General features: G+C 30.9%; 1 protein-coding gene across 2 annotated transcripts in view; it reads left to right on the top strand.

Moving 5' to 3' along the window:
- Positions 1-26636, top strand: part of LOC118184476 (histone-lysine N-methyltransferase NSD3-like) — a 339671-nt gene that overhangs the window by 123979 nt on the left and 189056 nt on the right. For both annotated transcript variants that reach the window (XM_085809719.1, XM_085809718.1), the window contains exons 5-8: positions 3936-3982; positions 14436-14616; positions 20311-20505; positions 24953-25222. In XM_085809719.1, the coding sequence (XP_085665845.1) occupies positions 3936-3982; positions 14436-14616; positions 20311-20505; positions 24953-25222 (693 nt within the window). The remainder of the gene's footprint in view (positions 1-3935; positions 3983-14435; positions 14617-20310; positions 20506-24952; positions 25223-26636) is intronic.

The following is a 26636-nucleotide window of genomic DNA, read 5'->3' as shown; positions in this document are numbered from 1 at the left end:
TTACGGCGCACGTATTGCGCAATAACGCTTGCAATATTTTGCAGAGATAATTGATTTTGATGTTTTGTCTGAGATTTGTTTATGAACACTTAAAAGAGTTTTACTGTGCTTGCTAAGCAGAATATTTTTCAGTTCCGTTGGTTTATTTTTATATGATGCGCATATCGAAATGTCAAAAGCATTTATTTAGCGGAAAAATTTAAAGAGCGGCTACAGTCTACCACCCCCCGCTCCTCTTTTTCAAGTTATGCTCGAATATTCGCCAATTTCCAAGTATGCGGGTTAGTTAAGATTTTACTGTTAAAGGATGACTGCATGAAGCAAATTTCTGTCTTCTGATTTCAGAATGTTCCTCTTTTTTACTTAAATTACTTTGCTTGCAATATCTGTTAAGAGAAAACTGATATACAATGAAAATTTAGAAAATGTTCAGAATTTAGATTTAAATTATTTAAATATCAATATGAGTGGAAAAATAAAATTGTATTTATTATTAGGTTCCAAGTGAATACAATAAATATGCCTTATTATTATTTTTTTTCTCTATTTTGAACTGAAATTTCATCATTAAATCTTGTAATATAGTTTAGTTCTGCATAGTTTTTTTTTTTCCTCTTATTGTAAACTAGTTCTGTAAATTGAATTATTATTTACAATTTTAAAAAAAAAAAAAAGTAATTATTTTCCATGGTTGAGGTAATACTTATTCTTTCTTAATAAATACTGCATTTCTCATATTTTAAATTACAAGTCTAATTTTTAAGGTTATGCAGTTGTATATAATGTAATTAGACAGGTGCTTATTTTTTTTCTTAAAATGTTCTTGAAAAGTGCTTATAGGTGCTTATTTTTTTAACTAAAATGTGGCTATGAACCCTGGTATAGGACTTAGAATTTTTTTAAAATTATATTTCATTTTATTTGTTTCCCTACCTATTATTATATTTTTGTTGTTGTTTATTTGTCATTTTAATGTATGATAAGATTAGGTTCAATTGAGGGCAATTGAAAAGTCAGGGTGGTCGAATGTAAGCACGATTGTAAGTTATTTAATTGTTATTAGACAAAGATCTATTGAGAAAATGGCAGCAGCTAATTTCTGGATGTCGTTCTATTTTATAATTTTAAAAAAGATATTCAGATAATGTACGCTTGAAATGTTTAATGGTACGATGCAGTAAGTACGCTTGTTATGTTATGTACGTTTACGAATACGTTATGTGTAGGTTATTAAGATTTATCTTTAAATAAATGTTTGTCTTTTACAACCATTTTATGAGTGATTAATTTAACTGCAAAAGGAAGTTAACACATATATAGCAAAACTGGTTTGTAACAAGCCGCATGATTTAACGAAAAATTTTTGGTCTCATCTAATTTCCTATACATTAAATGTTATTTTTTATGGCTCTAGTGAATATCCATTTGTGGGAAAAATCAGATAAAAACTTTGTGTGTTATTTTTGAATGAAACTCTTATGAAAATTTAAAAATTTCTCCCCCCCTGAATTTCTACAAGTTTAAACTTAAAAGTTACTAAACCTTTAAAAGCATTTAAAAGCTTTTATTCTTTAAAAGCATTAAAGCATTTATTCTGTTAAAATAAATTAAAGCATTTATTCTGTCCTTTAAAAGCATTTATTCTGTTAAGATAGTGAAAAACACCTTTGTGCCAATTTTCTTTTAATTTTTCTCCGATTATTCTCTGTGATCTAAACAAGCTGTGAAAGACAAGTGTAATACTCAGTTCTTGGAACCTAAGGATGCACAATAATCACACCTTAGGAGTTAATATTTTGTCACACAGTCTATCAAAAATTATTATTGATGCTTTTAAATGTGTATTTTAGAAGAAAAGACGTACGAGGGAGGAGTCTGAAGTATGACTTTGTACTGATATTTGTCATATAAAATTTATGTTGAAAGTAAAACAAATTTAATAGTGATACGTACAGGGTTTGTACGACCCTTAAAAGTCCTTAATTTCAGGGAAAATCGACAAAGGCCCTTAATTTTACTCATCTGACTTTCTGTTTGTTTTTTCATGACTGATTTTGCAGGAATATTCTTTGGCGATGCATTGACAAATACGTATTTGACGGGTTAACGTTTGATTTCTTTCCTACTGCTTAATATATGATAGATACTCAAGTTTTATGAGCAGGAGACCCTACTTTGATACTTTAAACAAAGTAATTCTTTTTTTTTGTGGGGGGGGGGATGAAGAGTTCATAAAACATTGCATCAAAAACTTTTCCTTTTTTAAGGCTATGAGTTTTTTTAATTATGTGGCACTAAATTTGGCGACATATCGACATTTTGGCGATTTCAAAATCAATCTGTATACAAAATTTTATATTTGGAGATTAACGAAATTTTGATGATTTTTTTTACGAACATAACATTGATAACTATTATAAAAATAATGATAATATATTAAAATTATATGTAAGAAATAACATTAAAACATTTTATTTTTCTCCTGCCATATTTTTAAAGTGACGTTTGACCATATTTTAAAGTGACATTCTATTTTGGTGACCTAGAAATATTTTGATCATGATAAATAAACAAGATAATAAATGCTATAAAGCAGAGTTTCTGAAACGCTTATGATAAAAAACAAAATTGCTGTAATAATTTAAGTTTCATTTGTCTTATTTTTTGTTTTTTCATGCAAAAATGCTACCGTAATTATTTAAAATTGAATTCAATTTGTCCTATTTTTTATATATTTTTTCATGTTAAGCGTTTTTCATGTAATTTTTTCAAAATATTTAAATGTGTGTCGATTTTCTCTTTACCCTTCTGAATTTTTTGTCAAAAGTCTTCAGGCTTTTTGCTCTTACAGAGTTGTTAGGGATAATGTTTTTTTGGATTTTAGACCTAACATCTTGGAAAATGTATAGGCAAAATTTACAGATTATTATTTTAAAGACAATATATACAGACTTGCAATTTCTAGAAAAAATAGAAGTTAATTTATCCTTAAATTTGTTTAATAACTAAATAAAATATTAGGTTATGCTTAATAATAATGCATTATATTTAGAGATATATTTTTTTCTTACAAATTACAAAAGTGAAGTTACGTAAGTGGTATTACACAAGTGAAGCTCAACTGCTTTAGTAAGTCAATTGCTTTAGTTTATTTATTTCCTGTTTGCTTGCTAGGTCCTTAATTTTTTTCACTGATGGTCCTGAAAAGTACTTAATTTCCATGTGCAGAGGTGTGGACAAACTTTGTATGTAATAATAATTGCAATCAACCCTTAATGAAATTTTTAAAAATTATAATCACTTTTGTTTATTCACCCATTTTTTGGTAGATGTGACTAAGCTAATTAGTTTTTTGTCATCAATCCATATTTACATTTTTATGGCATAATTCATTTTTCTTATTACATCTTATAGAATGAACCACCAAGTATAGTATAGAAAACCAATCTTCTGGTATCTCGAAAATCTTTGCAACAAAGTTTATTTGTATTATATAAGTTATGAGATTTCTTTTTGCATTATGTAAAAGTACATGTAGTATTTGGCTTATATAAGAACAACTTGATAATTATTATAGTACACCATACAAAGATTTATTATAAGCATCTTAATGTTTGTGGAGGGGAAAAAAGTATTAGTAATTGTAGCAGAGGATACTTGTGGCATGTCAAGAATTTTTTCCAAAGAAATCTAAATTTCTTTGCTTGCATTTTGTTGAAAGTGACACATTCTGGCAAATGATTAAAGGTGCTCTAAATCTGTCTGTATGATAATAGGATCTGTGCTATCCCAGGCAGGGAATGTGCTGATGTTCTTTAACAGCTGAATTCATTTAAGGTTTGTCCAAATGGTGTATAAGAGCATAATTTTCATTATAATGCACTTTGATGTTGTAGCAGACCTGTTATAAAATGATCATATTTCTTTTTCAATAGGTGGCGCTCTGAAGAGAGCTAAAGAACTTAATGCAGATGTCAATGATGTAAGTTAATTAAAATTTAGTGGTAAAAAAATTACAATTTTTTTAGTAAGCTGTTATTTTTCTAATGAAATGTAATTTTTAAATATGCATAAAACTTAAGTTTTATTTAAGTTCCAAGTTTATGTTGCTTTAATTTTGGATTTATGTAATGGTTTGGGTATTGCATTATTCATGCTACAAGATGACTATTTATTTCATGTGCTTAATTTACTGCCTGTAAGATTGATTTATTGTGATAATATTTAGTGCTGTAAATTTATTAGAAGTTTTATATTGTTAGGAACAACATGGTTAATGCTATCTTGTAGATAACCAACCATAATTTCCTGTTGTGTGGGGATGGTTAAAGTTGCTGAGTATCGATAATTTATCCTGAGTTCAGGCATAGGGTGAATAGTCTGGCTTTTGTGGCTTTCCCCGTGTGTGATATGAATATGAGCCAGTTTCTCTTAGAAGCCAGTCTCTCTTCTGCCATGAAGGCATTGCTTTATTTAAGCAGGTAGCCCTCCTATGTTTTGCTATATTCAAAGAACGAAACTCTTTGAATTTGGCCTATGAAAATGCTTGTCCTGGAGAATAAACCATATACTCTCACGTAATGCTGCACTTTTTTTCACTAAAAATTTTCATTCAAATGTCATTCTTTTTCTCATGAGTAATTTTGGGTGTAAATTTAGTTTCAGATAGCTAAGTTAAGTTCTAAGTGGAAAAAATTGGCATAAGTAATAAAAGTATCAAATTTAAAATTGTCTAATAGCTACCTAAAATTGACAAACTCTCTTTCTCCGATTCACATATATAATATAAATTACCTCATTAATGTTATCAACACTCAGCGTGTATTAGTTTGCACAAGAGCACAATATAGAGGCACAAATTAACCAACACTTGCAATTTTAATATTTAGTTATGCACAACTTAAATAAACATTGGTTCTTTTGATATCTTGCACATTATTTAAAAAAAATCTGTTCTGATGCACTGTATGAAAATCCATTTAGTTCCATCATTTGCTGCAACCAGCCTTCACTAGCCTTGAATTGTGATGTAGGAATGTATTCTTGTGCTGCAGCAAGCACTCTTATTTGTCACGTTTTACATGTTACTGCATCCCCTTGAGCACGCATATCAAGAGCATGCGCAACTACTTCCTCCTCTCTAAGTTTGGAAACTCGCATTTCGAAACACAAAGCGCACAACTAGTTTTGTTCACTGCCACCAGTTTATCACACTGTTTGCTCCAATTGCGCACAAACTTTTCGTCCACCTTATATACTCTTGCTGCTGCTCTTTTCCCATTTTCATGTGCAAATTCTACAACTTTCAGTTTAAAAGCCGCTGTTTAATTGCTGTGTTTTCCCATTTCAAGCATTTTACTTGCTAACTGCCACGAATTTCAGATGATACTATGAATGAAAAGAGAAAACTTGAAATATGCGAATGCTCCAAGAAGGAAGGAGGGGAAAGTAATTTCATTACAAAACAGTATTTCCTGGAAGCCAGTGTGATGAAAAACCTGTTTGTGCTGTCTTCATTTATTGTCGCATCTGCCGAGTAGATTCCTGGTGCTGATGTTATGACTGAATATTGGTTGCGCCAGAATGCAAGGAAAGTCTGCTTTCCATCCTGGTGCTAACCAAAGACAAAACAAATGCGTATTCTTTTTTTAAAGATGCTTATTGCCTAAAGGAGAAATTCAATGTTAAAAAAATATATATTTTAAAGTAAGAACTTCTTGTTTTTGGGGTGCAGACATTGCGTGGGTAACTTTTTTTTACATAAATTTTATCTGGAGAGTTGGGGTGCAGACATTATGTGAGAGCGGACATTATACGAGTGCATACGGTAACCTTAGACTCCAACTACTACAGATTCTCCATAGCTTCTACGGAAATTCATTAAAAACTACAAGCTATGAAAAGTATGGTAAAAACTACTTATTTTACACAAACAGAGTAGAACCAGCACGCAAAACGGAATCAACTAATTCATCCAATGATTGGCTGAATACTCGTGTCATCGTGATGGTGATAATTTATTTTGTGGATGAATTTCTAAAAGTTATATTTTCTGTAAACAGGCCAACTATTCTTTGTTTGTAGCATTTCCACTTTTTGAAATCCACCAAATGGGAAACCATTTTCACTGGTACACGAGCTGGCATCTGAAGGAGCATTTAATTTTCCATTGCCTGAAGTATACATTAAATATACATTTTGTGTTCCTTTAATGTATCTAAATAGTCTGTGCACTGCTGTCCAGTGCTTTTTCTCTAGTATCTTTATAAGTCTTGACAAATTACTAATGGCAAAAAGCAAAGTCTGGCCTTGTGTCTGTTAAATGCCTCAATGAACCTAATGCAACTTGATATTTTGTTTTTGATACTGGTGGAGAAGACACCACATGATCAAGATTTTCACCGGATTTTCCTTAGTCTTGACAAGTTTACATTCATTCATTTCAAAGTTTTATAAAATTTTAGCTATATAACTTCCTTCACTGAGAATAAATTTTTCGGATCCATGTCTGATGTCAACTTTTAAAATGAGTATATTTTAGTGGTTGTCATAGGCCTGTCAAGGTCATAAGGTGTCATTTAGAAATGCTGATATATATTCTTAAAAAAATATGGAGGTAAATGATTTAGAAAGGTGAGAAATGAAGTCATTTATTTCAGAATTTGTATCTCCAATAGTAATTAAGTCATCCACAATATGATAGTTGAGCTTATCTTTATAAATATAAAATGCATAGATCTGATTTTAATCTTCTTAACTCTTTTTAACTGTTAAGTTATTTTGATGATTTGTGTGCATAAATTGTCAATTTTTTTAAATTGCAAAGATGAAATGTTTGCTGCACAATCAAAAAATCAAAAAAATTGCCACGCACTTTGAACATAAACCTGTATTTTTGAAACCTTCAGTAAAGTGCTGCTATCTGTTGAATTGAAGCCAAAATAAACTTCCCATGATATATATTTGGGTATAACAATACGATGCACTAAAAAAAATTACCCAGAGTAATACTTGGGCATGACATTTTGGAATACCAGTGCTTTGGGCATGAAAGTCAAAAGTTTAAATTCCTTTTCTTAATAATTTTATATAATTCTTCATAGCAGCATCTCTCCGATTGTGGTAATCCATATATTTTTGTACTTTGTTGGGATCAGATAAATGCAGGTGATTTTTCCATGTAAATTAGATTATCCAAGTATCCATTTAAATTCAGTCTTTACATGATAAAAACCATATTTGTTATTTTTTGTCAACTGCAATTGATAACAGGTTAAACTGCAATTGATAACAGGCTAAAAAGGTTGCAAGTTTCGTTCCTTTTCTTTGGTTAAATTCAGTTGCCAATAGTAAATTATTTCTAAAGTACCCTATTCCTCCTTTTTAGTGAATATTCAATGGCTTTTAGTAACTTACTTATCAGTGTGTCACTCCACATATTCTCTGACTTTATTAGCCTCCTTTGAACTCAGTTCTGTGATTACATGTACCCAAAATTGATTTCCATAGTAGATTCCATAGCTTGTAGGTATTCTTTATTTGTATGGTATACTTTTAATAGTATAAGCTTTTAATTTTTCTGGTTGCTTCATTGCTCTTGATGGTCTCTTCTCTAAAATCTGATATTGGAGTTTCTAATGAAGTATCTGTCATAGTCCTTATCTGAGTTTGATGGTAAAGTTTCCTGAGATTTTTGATCTGTTATATCTTCTGTCTGATCTCTCTTGGTTATTCCTGAATTATTTTCATTGTCATTAATTTGTTTTTTGTAGAAAATAATTCTAGTATTTGATTTTTATTGAATTCTAAATTATTTCTTTTCATGAATGCTGATCCAAGTTTCTGCTCATTAAATTTTAGTCTCTCACATCTGGAATTTTATTTAATACATAAATTTCTCTTCATGCTATAACCTACTGTGATCCCTTTTTGATCTTTTAAATCCAACTTTCCTCATTTGTCTCATCTTATATGAACATATGCTTCATGTCCAAATCTTGTAAGGTAAGTAGTGCCTTGTAGATAATTGACAAAGTATAAATTTTTTGTGATTCCCGTTATTCACACTTAAAGCTACTTTAACACTTTCACTCCAAAATTGTATGGGTAATTCTGCAACAATCAACAGCATCATCATTATCTGCATCAATTATTGCATGATTAGTATCTTGCAGTTTCAATTATAGCATGATTAAAACGTTCAGCTTTTTTATAACTCTTCAGAGTATAAAATGTTGTAGGTCCATGTTTAATTTCCATTTTTCCTAACTTTTTTTTTTTTCACTTGTAGGTAAAAATTTACTGCCATTATAACTTCAAATTCTTTTTATTTTCTTTGCCATTTCTTCTTGAATGATAAATTTTATTAAAGATTCTGCAGTTTCATTCATTTTCTCAGTTGTAATCACAAACATGAAGTTACCACTGTTAGAAAATAACAGCTTCTGTCCATCGACTTCTTGATGAGTACAACTAAATTTATATACTATAAGTATAAAATATCTTCAAATTGCCTTAATTTCTCACTTTTTTTTTAAAGAAGTCCGCATAATTTTTTCTAACGTACCAATTATTCATTAATTATTCTTGGAAAATCACCAATTATTCTTGGAAATTTTTACATTTTCTAATCTGGATTTTTTTTTTTTCAATTTCTATGAATCTGATAGTTTAGGTGACGTAGTCTCTGATGCTATGGTCATTATCATTACTAATATTAGCTTCTTCTAGTATATTTCCTTAAACTTCAAATTTATGCCTATTTCTGTTAGGCGTATTCAGAATGTTTCCATGTTTATTGATCACATTTGCTTTAGTTTTGGTAAAAATTACTTATAAATTGTGATCTACAGTTTTTTGCAGTGATAGTAAATATTTGTTTAAATTTGGTACTTCCAGAACATTTTCTACTCTCAAAATGTTTTTATTTGTGTCTGTTTGCATTTTAATGTTACCACTGCGAACTGATTTGATCAGACCTCCATTCTCAGCTGTCATTTTTATTCGCTCTTCATCCTTAAAAGGGGTAAATATTTCATTTTTTGTTGTCATGTGTGATGTGGCTCTTGAATCTATAATCCGTTTAATTTTTTTTATTGTCTTGCTCTTTTGTTTGTCTCTTCATCATTTCTGTGACTAAAAGATGAAGTTTCTTATGTTTTCTTAGATACTTGTAAACATGAAGCTGATTCATGTTCGCGTTCCTTGCTTAACATTCTAGGAATTTTATTTCTTAAATTTCTTCGCTTTCTGTGTTGTTCCTTGAATTTTTTCCTACATTCGGTTGATTTGTGGCCTTATTATTCAAAACTAAAGCATTTTAAATTATTATGACGTTATTTTATTAAATGTGTAAGTGCGTTGGAAATAAGTTTCCATGAATTGGTCATTATTCTGGATTTTCAATGCCTTGTTTTATTATGTTAACTAGTTATGAGTTATGTTACCTCATTGCTCTTTCATCTGGTGATTTAGTGCTTCAAAATTTGTTTTTAGAATTGCATAATGTGTAGATTTGTGCTCTGTAAGTAATGTTTTGTTTCCAAGTGAGACATGAATCAAGAATAACTAAGGTTAACTTCACTAATTAGCTGGGACAATGGGCTTCAAATATTTTGGCATGGATGTTGATACTTTTTCTAAATTAATAAAATTGTATTGAATATAGTTGATTTGTTTTAGCTCATTAGTTTATTTCATTAAAAAAATTTTTTTTACCACTTTTTCAATACCAAGTTTATACGTGGCATAGTAAGCAATTTATGAAACATGATATTCCTATATTATTGTTTTTGTCTCATTTCTAATAGTACCATCTTAAGTAAATGATTATATGGTATTAGATTTTTTACAGTCAGCAGTTGTTTCCTTGTATATGAAATATGTAATGATTTTTTGAACGAAGGAGGCATTCTTGAAATGGATAATGTTAAAAATACATACGAGTGATGAGGACTCTGAACTGGTAAATTAAGATATCAAATGAATAAATAGTTCATGAAAGTCTCAGTGACTTCCTTACACCAAAGTCATAACTATTGATTGAAAATGGCAATTTAGTTCTGTATCTTAAAATAGTTTTACAAAAGGTAAAAGGCAACAATTTTTGTTATTAAGCATTTCAGACTTTTTAATGTAATTATTAACAGTATATAATAATTAATGGAAATAATTGTGTTGTAAACCTTCTGAAGGTTTAGTAATAGTGCAGTTTTTTAATATCTTGTCAGTATTGTTGTGATAAATGGAAAAGTTTTTTCTTTCGTTGAAGTTTATGTGAAGTTACCTTCTTTTTATATTCTTACATTAATGATTTTTTTCAACTTATCAAAATAAATAAATGCCTCTTTATTGGTCTTGTTCTGTATTTAAGGAAGTATGTTCTGTGATACAGATTTACACTTTTAAGCAATGTGTACTGAATATGTTTTTTAGTTAAAGGATTTTTCTGATTTTTTATTATTTATAAAGAAAGATTCTCATTATCAGTGGATTAAGTTAGTAGTTGTCTGAAACTGAAAGATTTAGCAATCTTACATTAATATAAATCTTTTGTTTGAGTTAAGTATAGTGCAGTGATTTGTAAAACAGAGCCAGTAATTTGGCCTTTTTTTGCTCTCATGACAGTCACTACTTTATATATATATATATATATATATATATATATATATATATATATATATATATATATATAAAACGAGGGGAGAAATGTTCAAAAATTGAATTAACGTTTGTTTATTACTCTGGTTATAGTGTGCTGCTTATGCTGTAATTGCTTCAAATGTGATAAATTCAAATTCCTGCCTGGTCTGGATGACTACAGCAACCATGCATAATATCCATTTACATAAGTCATCCTGCTTTCCCTCTTGAGCAGTTAACATCATGCTGACACATCTTATGGCTTACTGTAATACCCATGCTGTAAGGTTGCAGAGGGCTATTTTCAATATGATAATGCTTGTCTGCATGCAGCATGTCATTGTGGACTTTCTTTGAAATATCGCAACCCTCCTATGGCTGTCCCAATTACTGGATATTGCATAATGGGTCAGACCTGACTGCACAACTATATTAAATATGTTGGGGCATCCCTCAAAATGGTATTAGACATATGCATCCACGCCAGGCGGTGTTTTTGCTGGCTTTGATACCCAGGGTAGCCATGTGTCACATTAAGAGATTTGAATAAATTTTTCTGCAAAAAATTATGTTACTGATTCTTCAAATGCTCTTATGTTTCTTTCTTGTCATTGACCACTTTCTTCATGATCCACTTTTTCTAGGTGCATAATTTTTCCTCCTACAGTATGTATGCTGTGACTAATTTGGAAAGGGGAGGGGGAATTCTGTATTTATTTAAATATTTTTTGCTAACATCTAAAAGAACATCTTGTAGCTGCTTATTCAACCTTTTTTCTGAGCTGTGAGTATACATGACATAAATTGTAAATATTAGTTTTGTAAAGTTACTTATGCAAAGCAATTTATTGATATTTTTGTTTCCTTTGAGAACAAAACATCTGTATTTTCTTCCAACTCGCAAGTTATTTGAAGGTTATTGTTACTGCCATAAAGACAAAAGATAGCTTTATATGATGATGTAGTAAGTGTACAATTTTCTGTATTAGACAAATGTTAAAATACGCTTCAGTGCAAATATATGCACCCTGAAAGAACTGAGCTACAGCTATGGAACTTGGCAGTAATATAGTGTTCGAGTAGATAAACAAGTTATGAAAATCTGGGGTGAAAAAACAGCTGCAGGACAAAGCAGGAGAAGAATGTGAAAATCAGTAGGCTTTAATGCTAAGTGATACTCGATTGAATTTGAATTTAGGAATTTAGGTTAATAAAAATTTATTCCAATTATGATTGTTGAAATCATGAAAAGTATTACAGAACTTTAATGCACCAATAACTTATTTATGTCTTATTTTCATTTTGAGGAAAATCCTGCAGTTAGGATTGTAATTGTAGAGATTGATGTGATAATAAATAGTGGCAATGGACAAAGATTACTTATAATTAATTCAGTTTAGAGTTAAAATCTGGCATTAACAAGGGTTGATGAGGAAACTGACTTGAACTGCTGTAGCTTCTGGAAATCATGCTGAAAAAATAAATTCTTTTCTGAGCATGCTTCTCTGATTACAACGATTAAATGTTACTGAGCGTTTCATCTTTATTACTCCTCTAGTTCTTAGTGGCTTGTTTCTTACTTTACCAGTTTTAAAATTTGTTGAAAAGTATGCAATCTTATTTCTGTTTCACGTAGAAAAGTAATATTAACAGAAATGATGAAGAAATTGTACACGTGTTTTAATAAAAAGTTATCAAAACTTTGAATATTAGAAGTCAAACATTACTTTCATCTGAATTTTTAGATTTTTGTCTATTTTTTTAAGGAAAAAGCTTAAAAACCAATTTTTATATGTACTGCAATTATTTGAATTAGTATGGTTAATTAGACATTAGTATGTTTGATAAAAAAATATGCTTAGCATTTTACCAATAAAATTTTGCTTTAAAATTAAGTGAGAACTTTGTTTCAAACTGTGTTAAAGTAAAATGCTGTGTTTCTGGAGTTATAGAAATGTTGCATTATGTTCAAGAAAATGGTATTTCTCCAGTTTTCTAAGTGTGTGTTCCTATATTACAGGAAGCTTATAAAATTCAAGGAAATGTCTTTTATCCCTGAAAAAGTAGTTGCTTTTAATTTTTTGTTTCTTAAATTCAACCCTATATTTATCATTTATTAATTTTTTTGTATGAGTGAGGCTATGGCTTGTAGAATGGGATCTACACTCATGTCCAAAATTATCTTTACATACCCAAAAATGATGATATTCAATGAAATATCGAATCAATGTGATCCGTATTTGCAGGGAATGTGTGAAAACCAAGCCTAATTAGCATTATCCAATCAAAAGTAATCAAACGGTTTGTGCTATGCAAATCTAGGCGTTACGCCATCCAAGGGTGAATCAAGCGCTTTGCGCAAACTGAATATTTGAGTGAATTTCTGCAACATAGCGTTTGATTTCAGTGTGTAGGGACTCAAAGCGGTTTGTTATGGCTTCGAAGTATCATTTGGAAGAATCTGTAAAGTAGCGAATTATCGGCCGTTTAGAAGCAGGGCAGTCAATCATGGAAACAGCCACATGTCTGAATATTTCAAGACAGACAGTCTCTAAGCTATGGAAACAGTTTCAAAATGATGGAAGTGTTGTAAGGAGGCCTGGACAAGGTCGGAAATGAATGATAACTGCTTCTGAAGATCGGTATCTGGCATTAACTGCCCGTCGTAACAGAAAGGCTACTGCTCGCCAGTTAAGTTCAGAGCTTGCAGCCGCCACTGGAACTGTTGCATCATGGCAAACAATATACAGAAGGCTTAATGAAAAAGGCCTTTATGCCAGAAAGCCAAGGGTATGTGTTTTACTGTCTTCACAGAAAAAGAGGGATCGCTTTAATTGGTGTAAAGAACATCAAAACTGGACTGAACATCAATGGTCCCATGTTCTCTTTACTGATGAGTCGCGGTTTAGTTTAACTGGTGATTCTAAACGTGTTTACATCTGGAGGGAGTCAGGAACACGAAATGATCCCTCGAACATTGTGGAACGTGACCGTTTCTGTAATGGAGGTGTGATGATATGGGGTGGAATAATGATCGATGGACGTACGCCCCTACACGTGTTCAGCAGCGGATCTGTGACAGGCCAGATATATCGAGATGAGGTCTTAGATCCTTATGTAAGACTTTTCAGGGGTGCATATGGACCTGACTTTTTATTTATGGATGATAATACCCATCCACATCGAGCAAACCTCGTTGATGAATTCCTTGAAAGTGAAGACATTAAGCGAATGTCTTGGCCACCAAACTCTCCTGACCTTAACCCGATAGAGAACTTATGGGACTACCTTGGAAGAGCAATTGCACGTATACATCCTCCTCCTAGAGATGTAAATGCTCTGAAGACGGCATTGCTGGAAGAGTGGAGATTAATTCCCCAAACTGTGGTTAACAACGTTATTTCAAGCCTTAAAACACGTTGTGATATGTGTGTACAAGTCAGGGGAGATCATATTCCATATTAAATTCGTAAGACTTAATTCTTTTTCTGAATCATTCCTTTTTTTCTTAACTCTCTTTGTCACACTTTATTACCATTTTTATTGTTTCATGCTACAATTTTATATCATATGAGGTGATCTTCAATTTTTTCTTTTGCATTTATGTGTCATCATGTTATGTATGATTCCACAATAATTCGTTAAATTATAAGTCATAGTCTCTGAGAAATCTGTGAATTTATGCATGTAAACATAATTTTGGACATGAGTGTATATTCCTATTTTCTAATTAAGCTTTTGTGTACTATTTTTATTTTATCAAATAATATACAGTGTACTTTTTTACTTTTCAGAATGAAAGACAAGTGAAAAGATGTCTGACGAATGAGAATTCAGATGATCCTTATTGCAGAATATGTAAAAGAGATGAACCAGATTTCGCTTGTACAGGATCATGTAACAAAGCTTTTCATAAAGATTGCCTAGGTCTACTCTGTGTACCTCAAGGATTCAAGTGTCCCGATTGTGATTTAGGTAAATTTAAATTGCTGTTCATGTGAAAACTTAAGAGTGAGTGCTAATGTGCTTTTACAGTGTACATCAAAACAATTTTGCCCATAAAATACATAATGTTCCAGAGATGTTATTAAGGTATTTATTACTGCATACCTTCTGGCCATTCTCAAAAGTAAATTCATTAGGAAATGTGTTGGTGGGATAATGAGGTGATCATAGTGAGGCATACACTTCCTAGAAGAAGTCTGAATATAAACTGTCGAAAGATATAATTATATGCAAAGAAATAATTTTTAAAAAATCTTTGTATAAAATTAGATGCAATTTTTTATTTATGTGCTATGTTGTTTAAATAATGTAAGATGAAACTGTTGCCGAAAGGCAAAGAACAAACTCTAACTAATAATAAAGCTGAATATTCAGAAGAAACAGGCTGCAAGTATTAAATTAAGAGTAAGAAAATTTAATTTTATTTACCTTTTAACTCTTTCACATCGGTAGGGGCCAACATTTAAACAAATGTTTAAACAAATGCGAGCATCTGAAATGCTTGTATATATTTATTTTTGCCAGAATAGATTTCATTTCTTCATGCCAAGTAGAATGCTACAGCGCTAGCAATACCTTACTTAAGTAAAGCAACAACTTTTCTGTTGGGATATTCATAGGGTTTCACCACTGTTAGCAATTTTCCCTTAGGACAGGATTGCAACTTTGGGCATCAACAGCTAAACTTTGATATTAAACAAAGGAGGAGGGTGAGGCATTCAAATAACAGCTACTTTTAGTTGTTTGAAAAGAATGATTATCATGCCATTTAACAACTCCCAAAAGCAATGAGCCATTCACTAACTTGATGGAGGAAAGTACCAGGTAGAAAATGATTCAGGCGTTTGAGCAACCTGCCGATGTCTGAATGGTTGAGTGTTTTGGGCGACTTCGATATGAAAGAGGTAATAGCTTGTAGTTTATCTCATTCTTTAAGGATGCCAGTTTACATAGAATTGGGTAATTTAATATATCCTTGATCTTAATTTTGTGCTATTTTTTCTCAAGCCTCTCTTCATCATATCTTTTGAAACTGCAGTGTGCTGGTTGATTCTGTGTTCAATAAATCTCATAAATGTTCTGTTGGTGTCAAGTTGGGTGACTTGAGCTGTGAGCATCTGTTATGCCAGACCTTCATAACTGCAGCAGTGTGCTTTGGGTAGTGATTCTGTGTAAAATAAATATCGCTGCTTAACCTAGGCTTCACAGCACTGTGCTTTAAAGTGTTAAAATAATTCTTTTTTGTTCCTCGTGTTCTCAAAAAGTTCCATTTGCCCCCATGCATGTTTCACACACACCCCAGACCATTTTGATATTGCCACCATTGTCACAGCTGGCTAAAATTTTCCTTAAGCTTTGTTCCAGGTTTTTGCCAAACCAGGTCCTTTAATGATATGCATATGAAATTCTTTTTCATTGGAAAATATTATACTTGTTTCGAGAACTCATTAGATTTAATGTATTCTTTCACAAGGGCAGCGCATTAAATATATTCATTTTGGAAATGATAATAAATATATTCACTTTAGAGTTTTTTTAGGGGGGGGGTTAACCAGGCCTTGGTTGCATTTTTTTTTTCTATAATTTCATGCCCAGAGTATTTTTTTTAAATGATACTTAAGAATCTTTTGCTATTAATAAGGAAGTTTGGCAAATGTTGCCTTAAGTACAGTAAATTTTTCCTCTATTAATTAATATTTGTACCATAACTTTGCTATCAAACCTGCTGTTGATTTTAAGTTTTAATATTGTGATCAAATAATGTGATTTTCACTGTGACCAATTTCTTATAAGGATTTTCCATTTTCCATGTCTAGAATGAGTTTTCTTTCAGTCATTATTTAGTACTTACCCATCCTTTCCGGTTGACCGTTTTTAATGTTATGTTATTTTTGCATTGACCATTTTTGATGAACAAAAACTGTCAAACAGTATGATTTACTGCCATCAGTGGATAAGTGCAGTGTCAAAACATACTCGTGAAATCTATGGTTTTATATAACCACGATTCTCAGTAATTAAAATTTTTTTTTTCTCTCTTGCATTTTTGGAGGTTAGGGGAGGATTAAAATTTTGTACTGCCTTCTGCAGAACTGGAAGCTGCATAGTATTTTCATAACAGTGTGATTTAGTGCCTCTACTGGTAAGTACAATGTCACAGCACAGTCATATTTCCTTTGGTTTCCTGTAATCATGATTTTCGGTAAATGATTTATTTATTTGTTTTGTTTTTCTCTTGCATTTTGGGAAGATTAAAGTTTTGGATCTTCCTCCTGCAGAGCTTCAAGCAGTGGAGCATTTTCAAAACCATGCAACTAATTATGCTGGAGCGCATGTGCAAAAACATTAAAAGATTCTCGCAGTGCTCTGTAATGTATAATATTCCAGGCTTATAAATAACTAAACAGTTAAAAAGTGCACCATTTTTATGTTATATATAATACATCAGTTCGTTTGGATTTTGACACATTCCAGAAGTATCCTTGAAGATCTTTTAGTAGTCTCATTGTTTGAAAAATAGTATTTGTGTGAGTAATTGTTATTCATAAGTTTGAAGTAACTCTGAATGCATAGGTAAGTTATTGTTCAGATAATATAATGTGATTTGTAATTTGTATGGAGCAGGGGCATACATATCCTGGGTTCTCGTTAGGGCATGCCTCCGAGTATGAGATTAAAAAAAAAAAAAAAATATTGATAAATGGAAGTTAGACTTGCATGTATTTGAGTATACATGTATTAAAAATTATTTATATATTAATACATTGTTAAATGTTGCACAATATGTAAAATAATGAAATGCACACTTTAAAAAATAAAAATTCGTTAGATTTAAGGTCTAAAATGTTGAAATGAATTTTTTTTTCAAATAAAGCTTTCAACCGGTTTACGTCTTCAATCATAATTCATTTTTGCTTGATTGATGCACGTTACATTATATTTTAAAGTATAATTAGTAAATAAATTGTATTAATCAATTATTAATTCATTTTAATGCCAGCTAAAGTTGAACACTGGTGCTGATACTGGCAAAATCAGTGATACAATCTTTTAAAATTTCATTTATGTTGCAAATACTTTTAGCATTTCCTCTTGTTATATATATATACGTACAAGTTTATTGTCATTCTCAAGAGAAAAATTGAGAACATTCAATTCAATTAATTTGTGGGACTAATGTTAAATATATTTAATAATGTTTTGGATAAAGTGGAAGTAAATGATGGAAATTTCTCTGCACTCAAGGAAGTTTGCAAATTTGCACTCAATTTTAGATTCAAGTTTTTGAATGATTTTCTTGGACATGCTACAATTTCACAATACAGGTAAATGATTTCACATTTTTTAATCCACATTCTATTTGGAGGGAAAAATTATATTTTCATGTATTGGTATATTGACTAATTTTTGATTGACATATACTATGAAATAGCTATTTCATTTGTATGGTATTTATATAATTTTTAATTGCAATTTGTAAAATCATTCAATTAAAACAATAAGAAATATCCATGCTAAAATTGTGCCTGCATTTTCTGGTTATCAGTTTTATGTAATTTTTATCTGTTTGTGTAATCAGCAGACTGGTTAAGATATCTCGTTTTATGAAGGCATATATGTTATTCTATGGATTTAATATTTTGTTCCTTTTATTATAGTATCTTGATAAAGTTTTATAGATATTTTAATGTGCTTTACTAAAATCAGTTCTTTATCACTACATGTGAAGAGTTCTAAACTTGTTCTAGTACTACAGCCAGGACTTAAATTTCTAAAATTAAAAGTGCTGAAAGTATAGAATGCAAGCAGAAATGGGAAGGAAAAATAATGAACAAAAAATAATAGATAAAGCAGTAAGTAAGGAAAAATTAAATGAAATAGAAAGGGATGAAAATATTAGTAAGTTAGTAATAATTAGTAAGTAATGAACTAAAACATTATGAAAAATAACTGAAGAGGAATAACTTAATAAGAGATTAGCTTAAATTTGCAAGTATCAAGTAAAACAACTAAAGAAATTATAGGTAAGTTGTTCTTAATATTAAGGTATGGTATAGAGGCTAAAGGGTAAATTTTATCTCTCTCTCTCTCTTTTTTTTTTTTTTTCTTCTTTTTAGTGTCCTGATGCATACTTTTCATGAATTGGTCGAGAATAGCTGAACTAATCAGCCTAATAGTCAGCCTCTGTTAGCCACTCTACAGTCCAGAGAGATGATAAAAATAAATATTATTATGAATTTTGCATATAGATAGATTATTTTAATGCAAATATATTGAAATTGTTTTATTTTTCTGTTAATTTAATGTGAAAGTCTAGAGAGAGGATACTATGCTGGAAAAGTAAGAATACAGGGGCAAGTCTTATTTAACATAGAGTAAATGGCTATTTTGCTCATTTGGTGAGATATTGCCAAGCTGGGAGTATCTTGGACGACTAATTTTTGTCTCCAAATTTGGTGAGAAATTACCAGAATTCGCCAATCTCTGCGACCGTTTGGTGACATTATTGGTCTGGCACCTGCATAACTGTAATCGGTATTGTAGTTGAACAACTATAATTGATGCTCTATGTAGCTGTAACCATAATTCGGCTCTCATATGTCTTCCATCAATTTCAAGCAGCAGAAAGTACTAGAAATATTTCAGCTGCCGGGTGAAACCGACAAGAGCAACAGTTCCTCAGGTTTTGTCGGCTGTTTAGTTCAGTGTACATTCAGAGTATTGAAATATCTCAAGGTTAGCTTTGCTCTTTAGATGCACTTTGCACTGCATTTTATTTAAATAAATTTTGTCAACCTATCATTGCATAACGGACTGAATGCATTGTCATGAACCCATATGCACACAACACTTTTTGGTGTCAGAAGTGGGAATGAATGCTGGTAACAAGAGAAGTGGAGGAGCTACTAAGACAGCTCATGACTGCCTTTGCTGCTTTCTAAGAAGAGGAGGGGGCCATCAACTCCATTAAAGAGATGAAAGTGGGCGAACAGGAAATTGATTTGTTTTGCTTCATAAATAAAATTATTATTAATATTATCAAAATTACTATTTTAGAAATGATAACATCTCTGTTTTATGTTTTGCCGAAAATGTACAGCCAATGGATATTGAAAATTTTCAAGATTATTCAAGAGTTAAGAAGTATTTTAATATAAAAGCTAATGTGTGGCCATTGCAAGATCACGAGAGGATGTGTCTACAAATATTTTAAAAAATGCTTGACATGATATAAAGCCAACTATCAAATTTCGTGATGATGAGAGCTGTGAATCTAAAGATTTTCAGATATTGCAGGAAAAAATGCTATATTCGAATTAATAGAATATTAGAAGCAATGGTAAATGATGATTATATAACTGGAATCTCACATTATGATGACAATGCCTCAATCATGAATCATTCAACGGAAAGGCAAATAGCAGCAGTATGATTTTACATCACGTTGCATCCCTGGACTAGCCAGCCCAGCTTTGATAAAGCTAAATTTTAAATACTTTTATTTATTTGTAAATTGAAATGTAAGTGATGTTAAATAATCTAAATCTAATTATTAAGTGCGTGCAGTGTTTAATGTCAATTTTTGTGAAGTTTGTATTTTTCAACATTCAATGCTGTATTTTTTTTTTTTTTTTTTTTTTTTTTTTTTTTTTTTTTTTATAGATGAACATTCATGTTTTGTATGCAAAAGTCCTGATGGTGATTTTATGAAATGTTCCCTATCTAAGTGTGGCAGATCTTACCATGAAAAATGTTTAAGCAGATATGACTGTGGTAATAAAGAGAAGAATATATGTCCACGCCATACATGCCTCACTTGTTACAATGAAAATCCGAAGAATGTAATGGCTAGAAAAGGTTTGTTTTCATTTAATCCTCATAGCCAATAGAAAAACGTTTAAAAACCTGCTTTTTTTTTTTTTTTTTTTTTTTTTTTTTTTTTTTTGAATGGGCATGAGAGAAAATACAACTTTTTACATTATCTGATTGAAATAAGAAGCAATCAGCTGCTAAGATTTTCAAAAAGATCACCTTTTGTGACAATGGGATGATGAGGCTGCATGTTATTCATGACCTTTAGAAAATATCTTTTGTGAAGCCTATGAAAGGCATTAAAAGTGACTGCTTTTGAGGCTTTCAACTCATTCTGTAACCTTATGATTGATGACTTTTGCTTTGAACATCAGTTAGGTGCTGTGAAAAACAAGCAGCTCATTTTCCACAAGGGGGCACTCGAGCATTTTCAAACCAAACTTAGTTAAAAATTCCCCCCCCCCCAAGAGGAGCTTCATATCAAGCTGTACTCAGCTCCATTGCCCTTCTGAAATATGAAATTCATAGGAATGTGTAGGTCCAGGTTGTGATTTCTTTAAAGTATTGAAGTTATAACCATCTTTGGTATGTTATTTCTTTGGAGGCAGTCACTTTGAAATTCTCATTAGTTTATTGCTTTTAATTTCAAATAGACTCTTGAAGATGTATTATTCTGCCATTGCCTTTTTGAGCAAAAGTTTTTATTTGTTTGAACAGTAATTGTCATTTAGTTCATAACACAGTGGTGTATAAAATTAATGATAATTGATTGAAACAAGCATTAATGCTGTTCTATTCATTTCACTCTAGAAGAATTTTAAATCTTTGTATTCATAACTCAAGCAATGGGAAATAAATATTATGTTCTGGACCTGACACATTTTAAATACTGAAGAGATAATGAACTTCTAAATATCGCATGCCATCACATAAGGTTTCTTATCATGGCTCTATAGCCGTTGTAAATGTACATCCCTTGATAGAAACCATTGTAAATTTATATCCTTTGGTATGAAACATAAACTATGGTAGGTGTAACTCTAAGCAGTGGTTGGTACAAATCACAGATCTTAATAGTAATAAAAACCATGGTGTTTTTAAGCAGAGGTCTTAAGCCTGGTCCTTATAGCCATGGTCCTTTTAGCCTGGTATGCTCAGCAAATATTGTTATGTGCATACATGTACCTTTAGCAAACTTGCAGTTAGTCTGTGTAGAGTGTTATCAAAAAGTTTATTTTTACTGTTAAAGCAATGAAATGGCCCTCTAGTGGATAGTGATCTTTATCTATATTCGCCTTGAAAGAATTTGATTTTATTCTCTTTCAGTGTCTATTCTAACTACCATTGAAATGCTTTCCATTAATGCTGTAATCAAATTTACTCTCACATTCTGGGAACCACCAGCAGCTGAATGGTAAGATTGCTGAGCACTGCTGATTTGAGCTAGGTTCAAATACTGTTAAATGGCTGCATAGAAGTTTATAAGGTTTATTTTGAATTTAAATTTTTGGTCTTTGTGAAAAATTAGTTCTAAATTTCTTACTTTGTCTTTACTGATAATTTTTCAGCTGCTTAATGTGTGAAAATTCTAGGAATGTTTATATTTTGTTCTTAAAAAATTGTTTTGTAATTATAAAATACAATAAGCAGCTATTAACACTTATACTATTTTAATAGTTTTACAAATTTAAGCATTAGAACTAAGACAAGGGTTAAAGTTTTCCTCTATAAAATTTATTATAAATTTAAATTTTTGGTCTTTGTGAGAAATTAGTCCTAAATTTCTTACTTTATAGCAGGGGTGGCCAAGACATCGACCACGAAGACATTTTAGGTAGTCCGCGCGACCTTCCCGATAATGACCTCGGATATTAAAAATTTAATTTATGACTGATTACATAGAATTAATGAATTATTTAAAATAAAAATTTACTACAGTTTAGGCTTTAAAACCTAAAACAAACTGTGCAAAGTAATACAATGAATTTGTCGTTTTACAGTGGAGAATTAAATAGAAACGACTTGACAAAGTGGGTTACTTAGATTAAAGTGCATGAATTAAAGTTGAATTTACATTTACAGGAATCATTATTTACGAGACCAGGCACCAAAGCTAAAGCAGTAACATTGGCGTCGTTTAAAATTACAGAAGTTTTGATAAAGTGAAAAAAAACCATTTGAAGATTAGGAATTTATAAAATAAGCTTTCTGTAAAGTAGGAGAAGTGCTTTATCACGATTTTAAAAACAAATCTGAAATAATATCGTCAATAAATATTTCTTTGTCGCCTAACACTGTGATGCAACGGACTGAAGCTATGAATAATAACTTGGAGGATTTATTATATGACGATTTAAAAGCTTGTAAGTTCTTCAATTTGATGAATCCACGGATATTAGTGACATTGCACAGTTACGCATTTTTGTGAGAATGGTTTTCAAAGATATGACTTCAAAAGAAGAGTTATTAACTGTAATTCCAAATTCCATCGAAAGGACAAACGAGAAGCCAATATATCTACAATTCATTTAAAAACTTTATTGATAAGACAGGATTTCCAATATATAAATTGGTTTCTATTACAACAGATGGAGCTCCAGCAATGGTCAGAAATCGAATTTATTTTGTTGCCCTGTGCAATTATGAGGAAATTCCCAGCTATCATTGCATTATCTGTCAACAGGTATTATGTTCGAAAATACTAAAGTCAAGTGATATAATGCAAATTGCTTTTGAAATCGTCAATTCAATTCGTTCAAGAAGTCTTCAGAGATGACAATTTCGGGCGCTTTTAGAAGAAACTGAATCAAAGTACAGAGATCTTTTATTGCACACAGACGTGAGGTGGCTAAGCCATGGTGCTTTTTTAAAAAGATTTCATACTCTGTTAGCAGAAATAAAAAATTTTCTACAAATGAAAGGAGAGCACATACTGAATTGGAAGATGAGAAATCGCTAATGAAACTAGCTTTTCTCTGTGATATCACTGCAAAACTTAACGACTTAAACCTAAATCTACAAGGAAAGAATAAATGTTTAACAGACATGATGAGCGTGATTAAAACTTCCAAAGAAAAGATAAAAAGGTATGTGTCTCAATTAAGAAAACATGAATTGAAAAACTTCAAAAACATGGAGGAAGAGTGCATCTATAATCCAAACCGAGACTTCGAAGATTTCGCCGAACACTTAGATGTTTTGTTTGAAGAATTTGAAAGAAGATTCGCTGACTTAATTAGGTTGGAAGAAGTACTCAATTCTATGATATTTCCATTTAATGAAAATGTCAACATTGGTGGAGTATCTGAAAAAAATAGAACATTTAATAGATATCACATCAGTCATAGTTGAGGAAGAAATCATTAAATTAAGATGCGATATATTTTTAAAATCCAGAGCATCTAGCGATACTGATTTTTGGAAATTAATTTCTGAGGAAACGTTTTCAAATATTTACAAATTGATTTTGTATTTGAAATTATACTTTGGATCGATGTATCTTTGCAAACCTGCTTTTTCAACCATGAACGCCATAAAAACCAAACATTGGTCGTGTTTAACAGATTAACATTTAATTTCGTGTTTACGCATTGCAATAAGCTTGTACCAGCCACAATATGATAAACTTGTTGCAGATATAGGATGGTCAATTTTTGATATATGAATACTTTGATTATTTTCGTCAGTAATTTTTTTTTATTTTGTAAAAATTAATATAAAGTTTTTTTTTAGAAAAAATTAGATAATTTACCATTTTTTCTTGTGACTGAAAATAAATATATTATAAACATGTACATTACGTTAATTTAGCTATGCTGTTGGTAGACTGCCTTTGATTTTTTAAATGTGGAGTAGACAACGGATCCCAAAAATTTGGCCACCCTTGCTTTATAGCTTATAATTTAAAGTATTTTGCTTTCTTACTTCCTTTAATAATGTAAATATCATCTTCATGAATGTAAGTTTATGAAAATAGAGACTAAAATAGGTAATTATATAAATTCAGCTAATGTTTGCTGTTTAAATACAGATCTTGAGAGATTCGGAAACCTGCACCGCTCGGAGGGCTCCAATGCCTTCTATGGAGGCATCCTTTCCCTTAGGCAAATAGCCACATATTCTTTACCTTAATACTTGAGATGACGTAGACAGTTCCGTATTGACATTATCAGTATATTAATGACACTTCAAAGTTGCCCATTTAGCTAATGACTAATTTTTATATTTTTACGAACAGAAATTTTTAAAAGCTGGATGAAGGACTTCATTTCTGTTATTTTAGTTAAATTTGATACAGAGCCACTGAATTTTTACTTTTTGCCCTTTTAGCGTTTTTTAAAAATTCTGTTGTATTATGCATAAATTGATTATATAATCATCTAAAAAATGTGTTGGAATTTTCATTATCAAATTGGCTAACTTTTTCTGTTAAAAGTTATTTTATAAATCTTTGTTTTAATAAAGCTTTTTTCTTTTTATCAAAATATTTCAGGAACTATGTTGCAGTGTACTGAATGCCCAACTGCTTATCATTCTTATCATACATGTATTGCTGCTGGATCAAAGATGGTGGGACCAAACAAATTAGTGTGCCCAGATCATTTTTTGGGAAAGCACAAATCATCAAAAGAGCAAAGGAAAATACCAAGAAAGTACGAATCATCTAAGAAAAAAAGAAAAACGGCAATAAAGCAGAAATCATCAAATGAGCAAAGGAAAAGCCAAACCATCAATGTTTTATATTGTTGTATATGCTGCCAAGGTAAGTGTTGGTAAACGGAAGTTTATCCCATAAAAACGTCATTAAAAGTAACTTGTGCGATTCGTAATGCATATTTAAATTAAATTACTTCTTGCTTTATCTGAGATTAAGCGATCCAAAATACATGTGAAGAAAGGAGATTGAAAGGCCAAACCAAGTTTTCAAATGAATAAATTTCAAAGATTCTGTCTTAAAATATTTTGAGATGCTTAATTTTCAAATTTTTATATTGCATTTCCATTTGTTTTGAATTTTTAAAGTCTTGTTAGAAGCTATTATAATCCTGACACAGAGTAATTTTATTCAGGACTATAAAGTGCAGAAAAAAAAGATCTAAAGTACATGGTGCTTTGGAATGAAAATTGTGCCAGGAAAACAAATACTTCATAACTGTAGCGTTATCGGTTAAAGCTGTACTGTGCCTCTATTATAAGCCAGCAGCAGCAATGAATCATTGAAAATAAGAAATCATTTGCAAGCTCCTTTGAAGAATGACTATGTTGACCAAAGAAAAAATTAGGACGTATATTAGTAAAATGTTTGCTACTTAAGAGTTAAATACTTGAGGAAAATCTGCTTAAAATAAGGAATGAGTATTTCCACTGGTTTTCTCACAAGAATATGTCTCATTAATATATTTAATAAAGATATCTATATATGAAATAATTAAAATATATATGTACCAAATTTTTCGAATTTTTTGTAATTTTTATGAGAACTGCTGTAGTTTTCATGATTTTGTGTATACTGTTTTTTTAGCATTATTTTGTGTAAAGATGTCAAAAATCATTCTAGTATGGCAATTTGTCCTGAAAACTATTTTTTCATGTGTTTTTATAAGATTTCAGGTTTATCATATCACATGGTGAAGAATGGTAACTTTGTCATTGACTTTGCTTTTACTATTCATCTCTGTAAGGATTCGACAAATTCTTTTTTCCCCAGGTAGAGGGAAAAATGCTGGAGTTTCTCCTCACTTCCACATTCCTATAATATATGCAAGTAGGTCTGGTGATTAATCCCCATTTTGCCACCATTAAAATGGCTGCAATTCTTGAATTGGTATTGTAAATGTCTCCCCAAATTTTCAAATATATAAACATTTTTGTGATGTCATTAAAATTTTGACAATGCAATGAAATGTGAAAATCATATGCCTTCCTACTTTCTTGTTTTATAATATGTATAAATTTCTGGTTTAATGATTTTTTGGAAGGTGTTTGGCAAAATTTCATAGTGATAACTTGGAAACCTGCTCAGAAATAACGCCATTCACAAAATGTGTTAAGTGATGTCAAAAATTGTATATTGGTAAAATTTGCTTGAAAAGGAATCAAAAAACAATAGTGTCAGTATTTTAACCAGATTACAGTAATGAATGTCTTTGTATTAATGTTAGGTTACCTGGATATGG

Source organism: Stegodyphus dumicola, chromosome X2 (assembly GCF_044657685.1).
Source record: "Stegodyphus dumicola isolate Sdum_Otavi_A_Nest chromosome X2, ASM4465768v1".
Lineage (NCBI taxonomy): Eukaryota > Metazoa > Arthropoda > Arachnida > Araneae > Eresidae > Stegodyphus > Stegodyphus dumicola.
The sequence above is the reverse complement of the archived record's forward strand: the minus strand, read 5'-3'. Positions and strand labels throughout refer to the sequence as shown.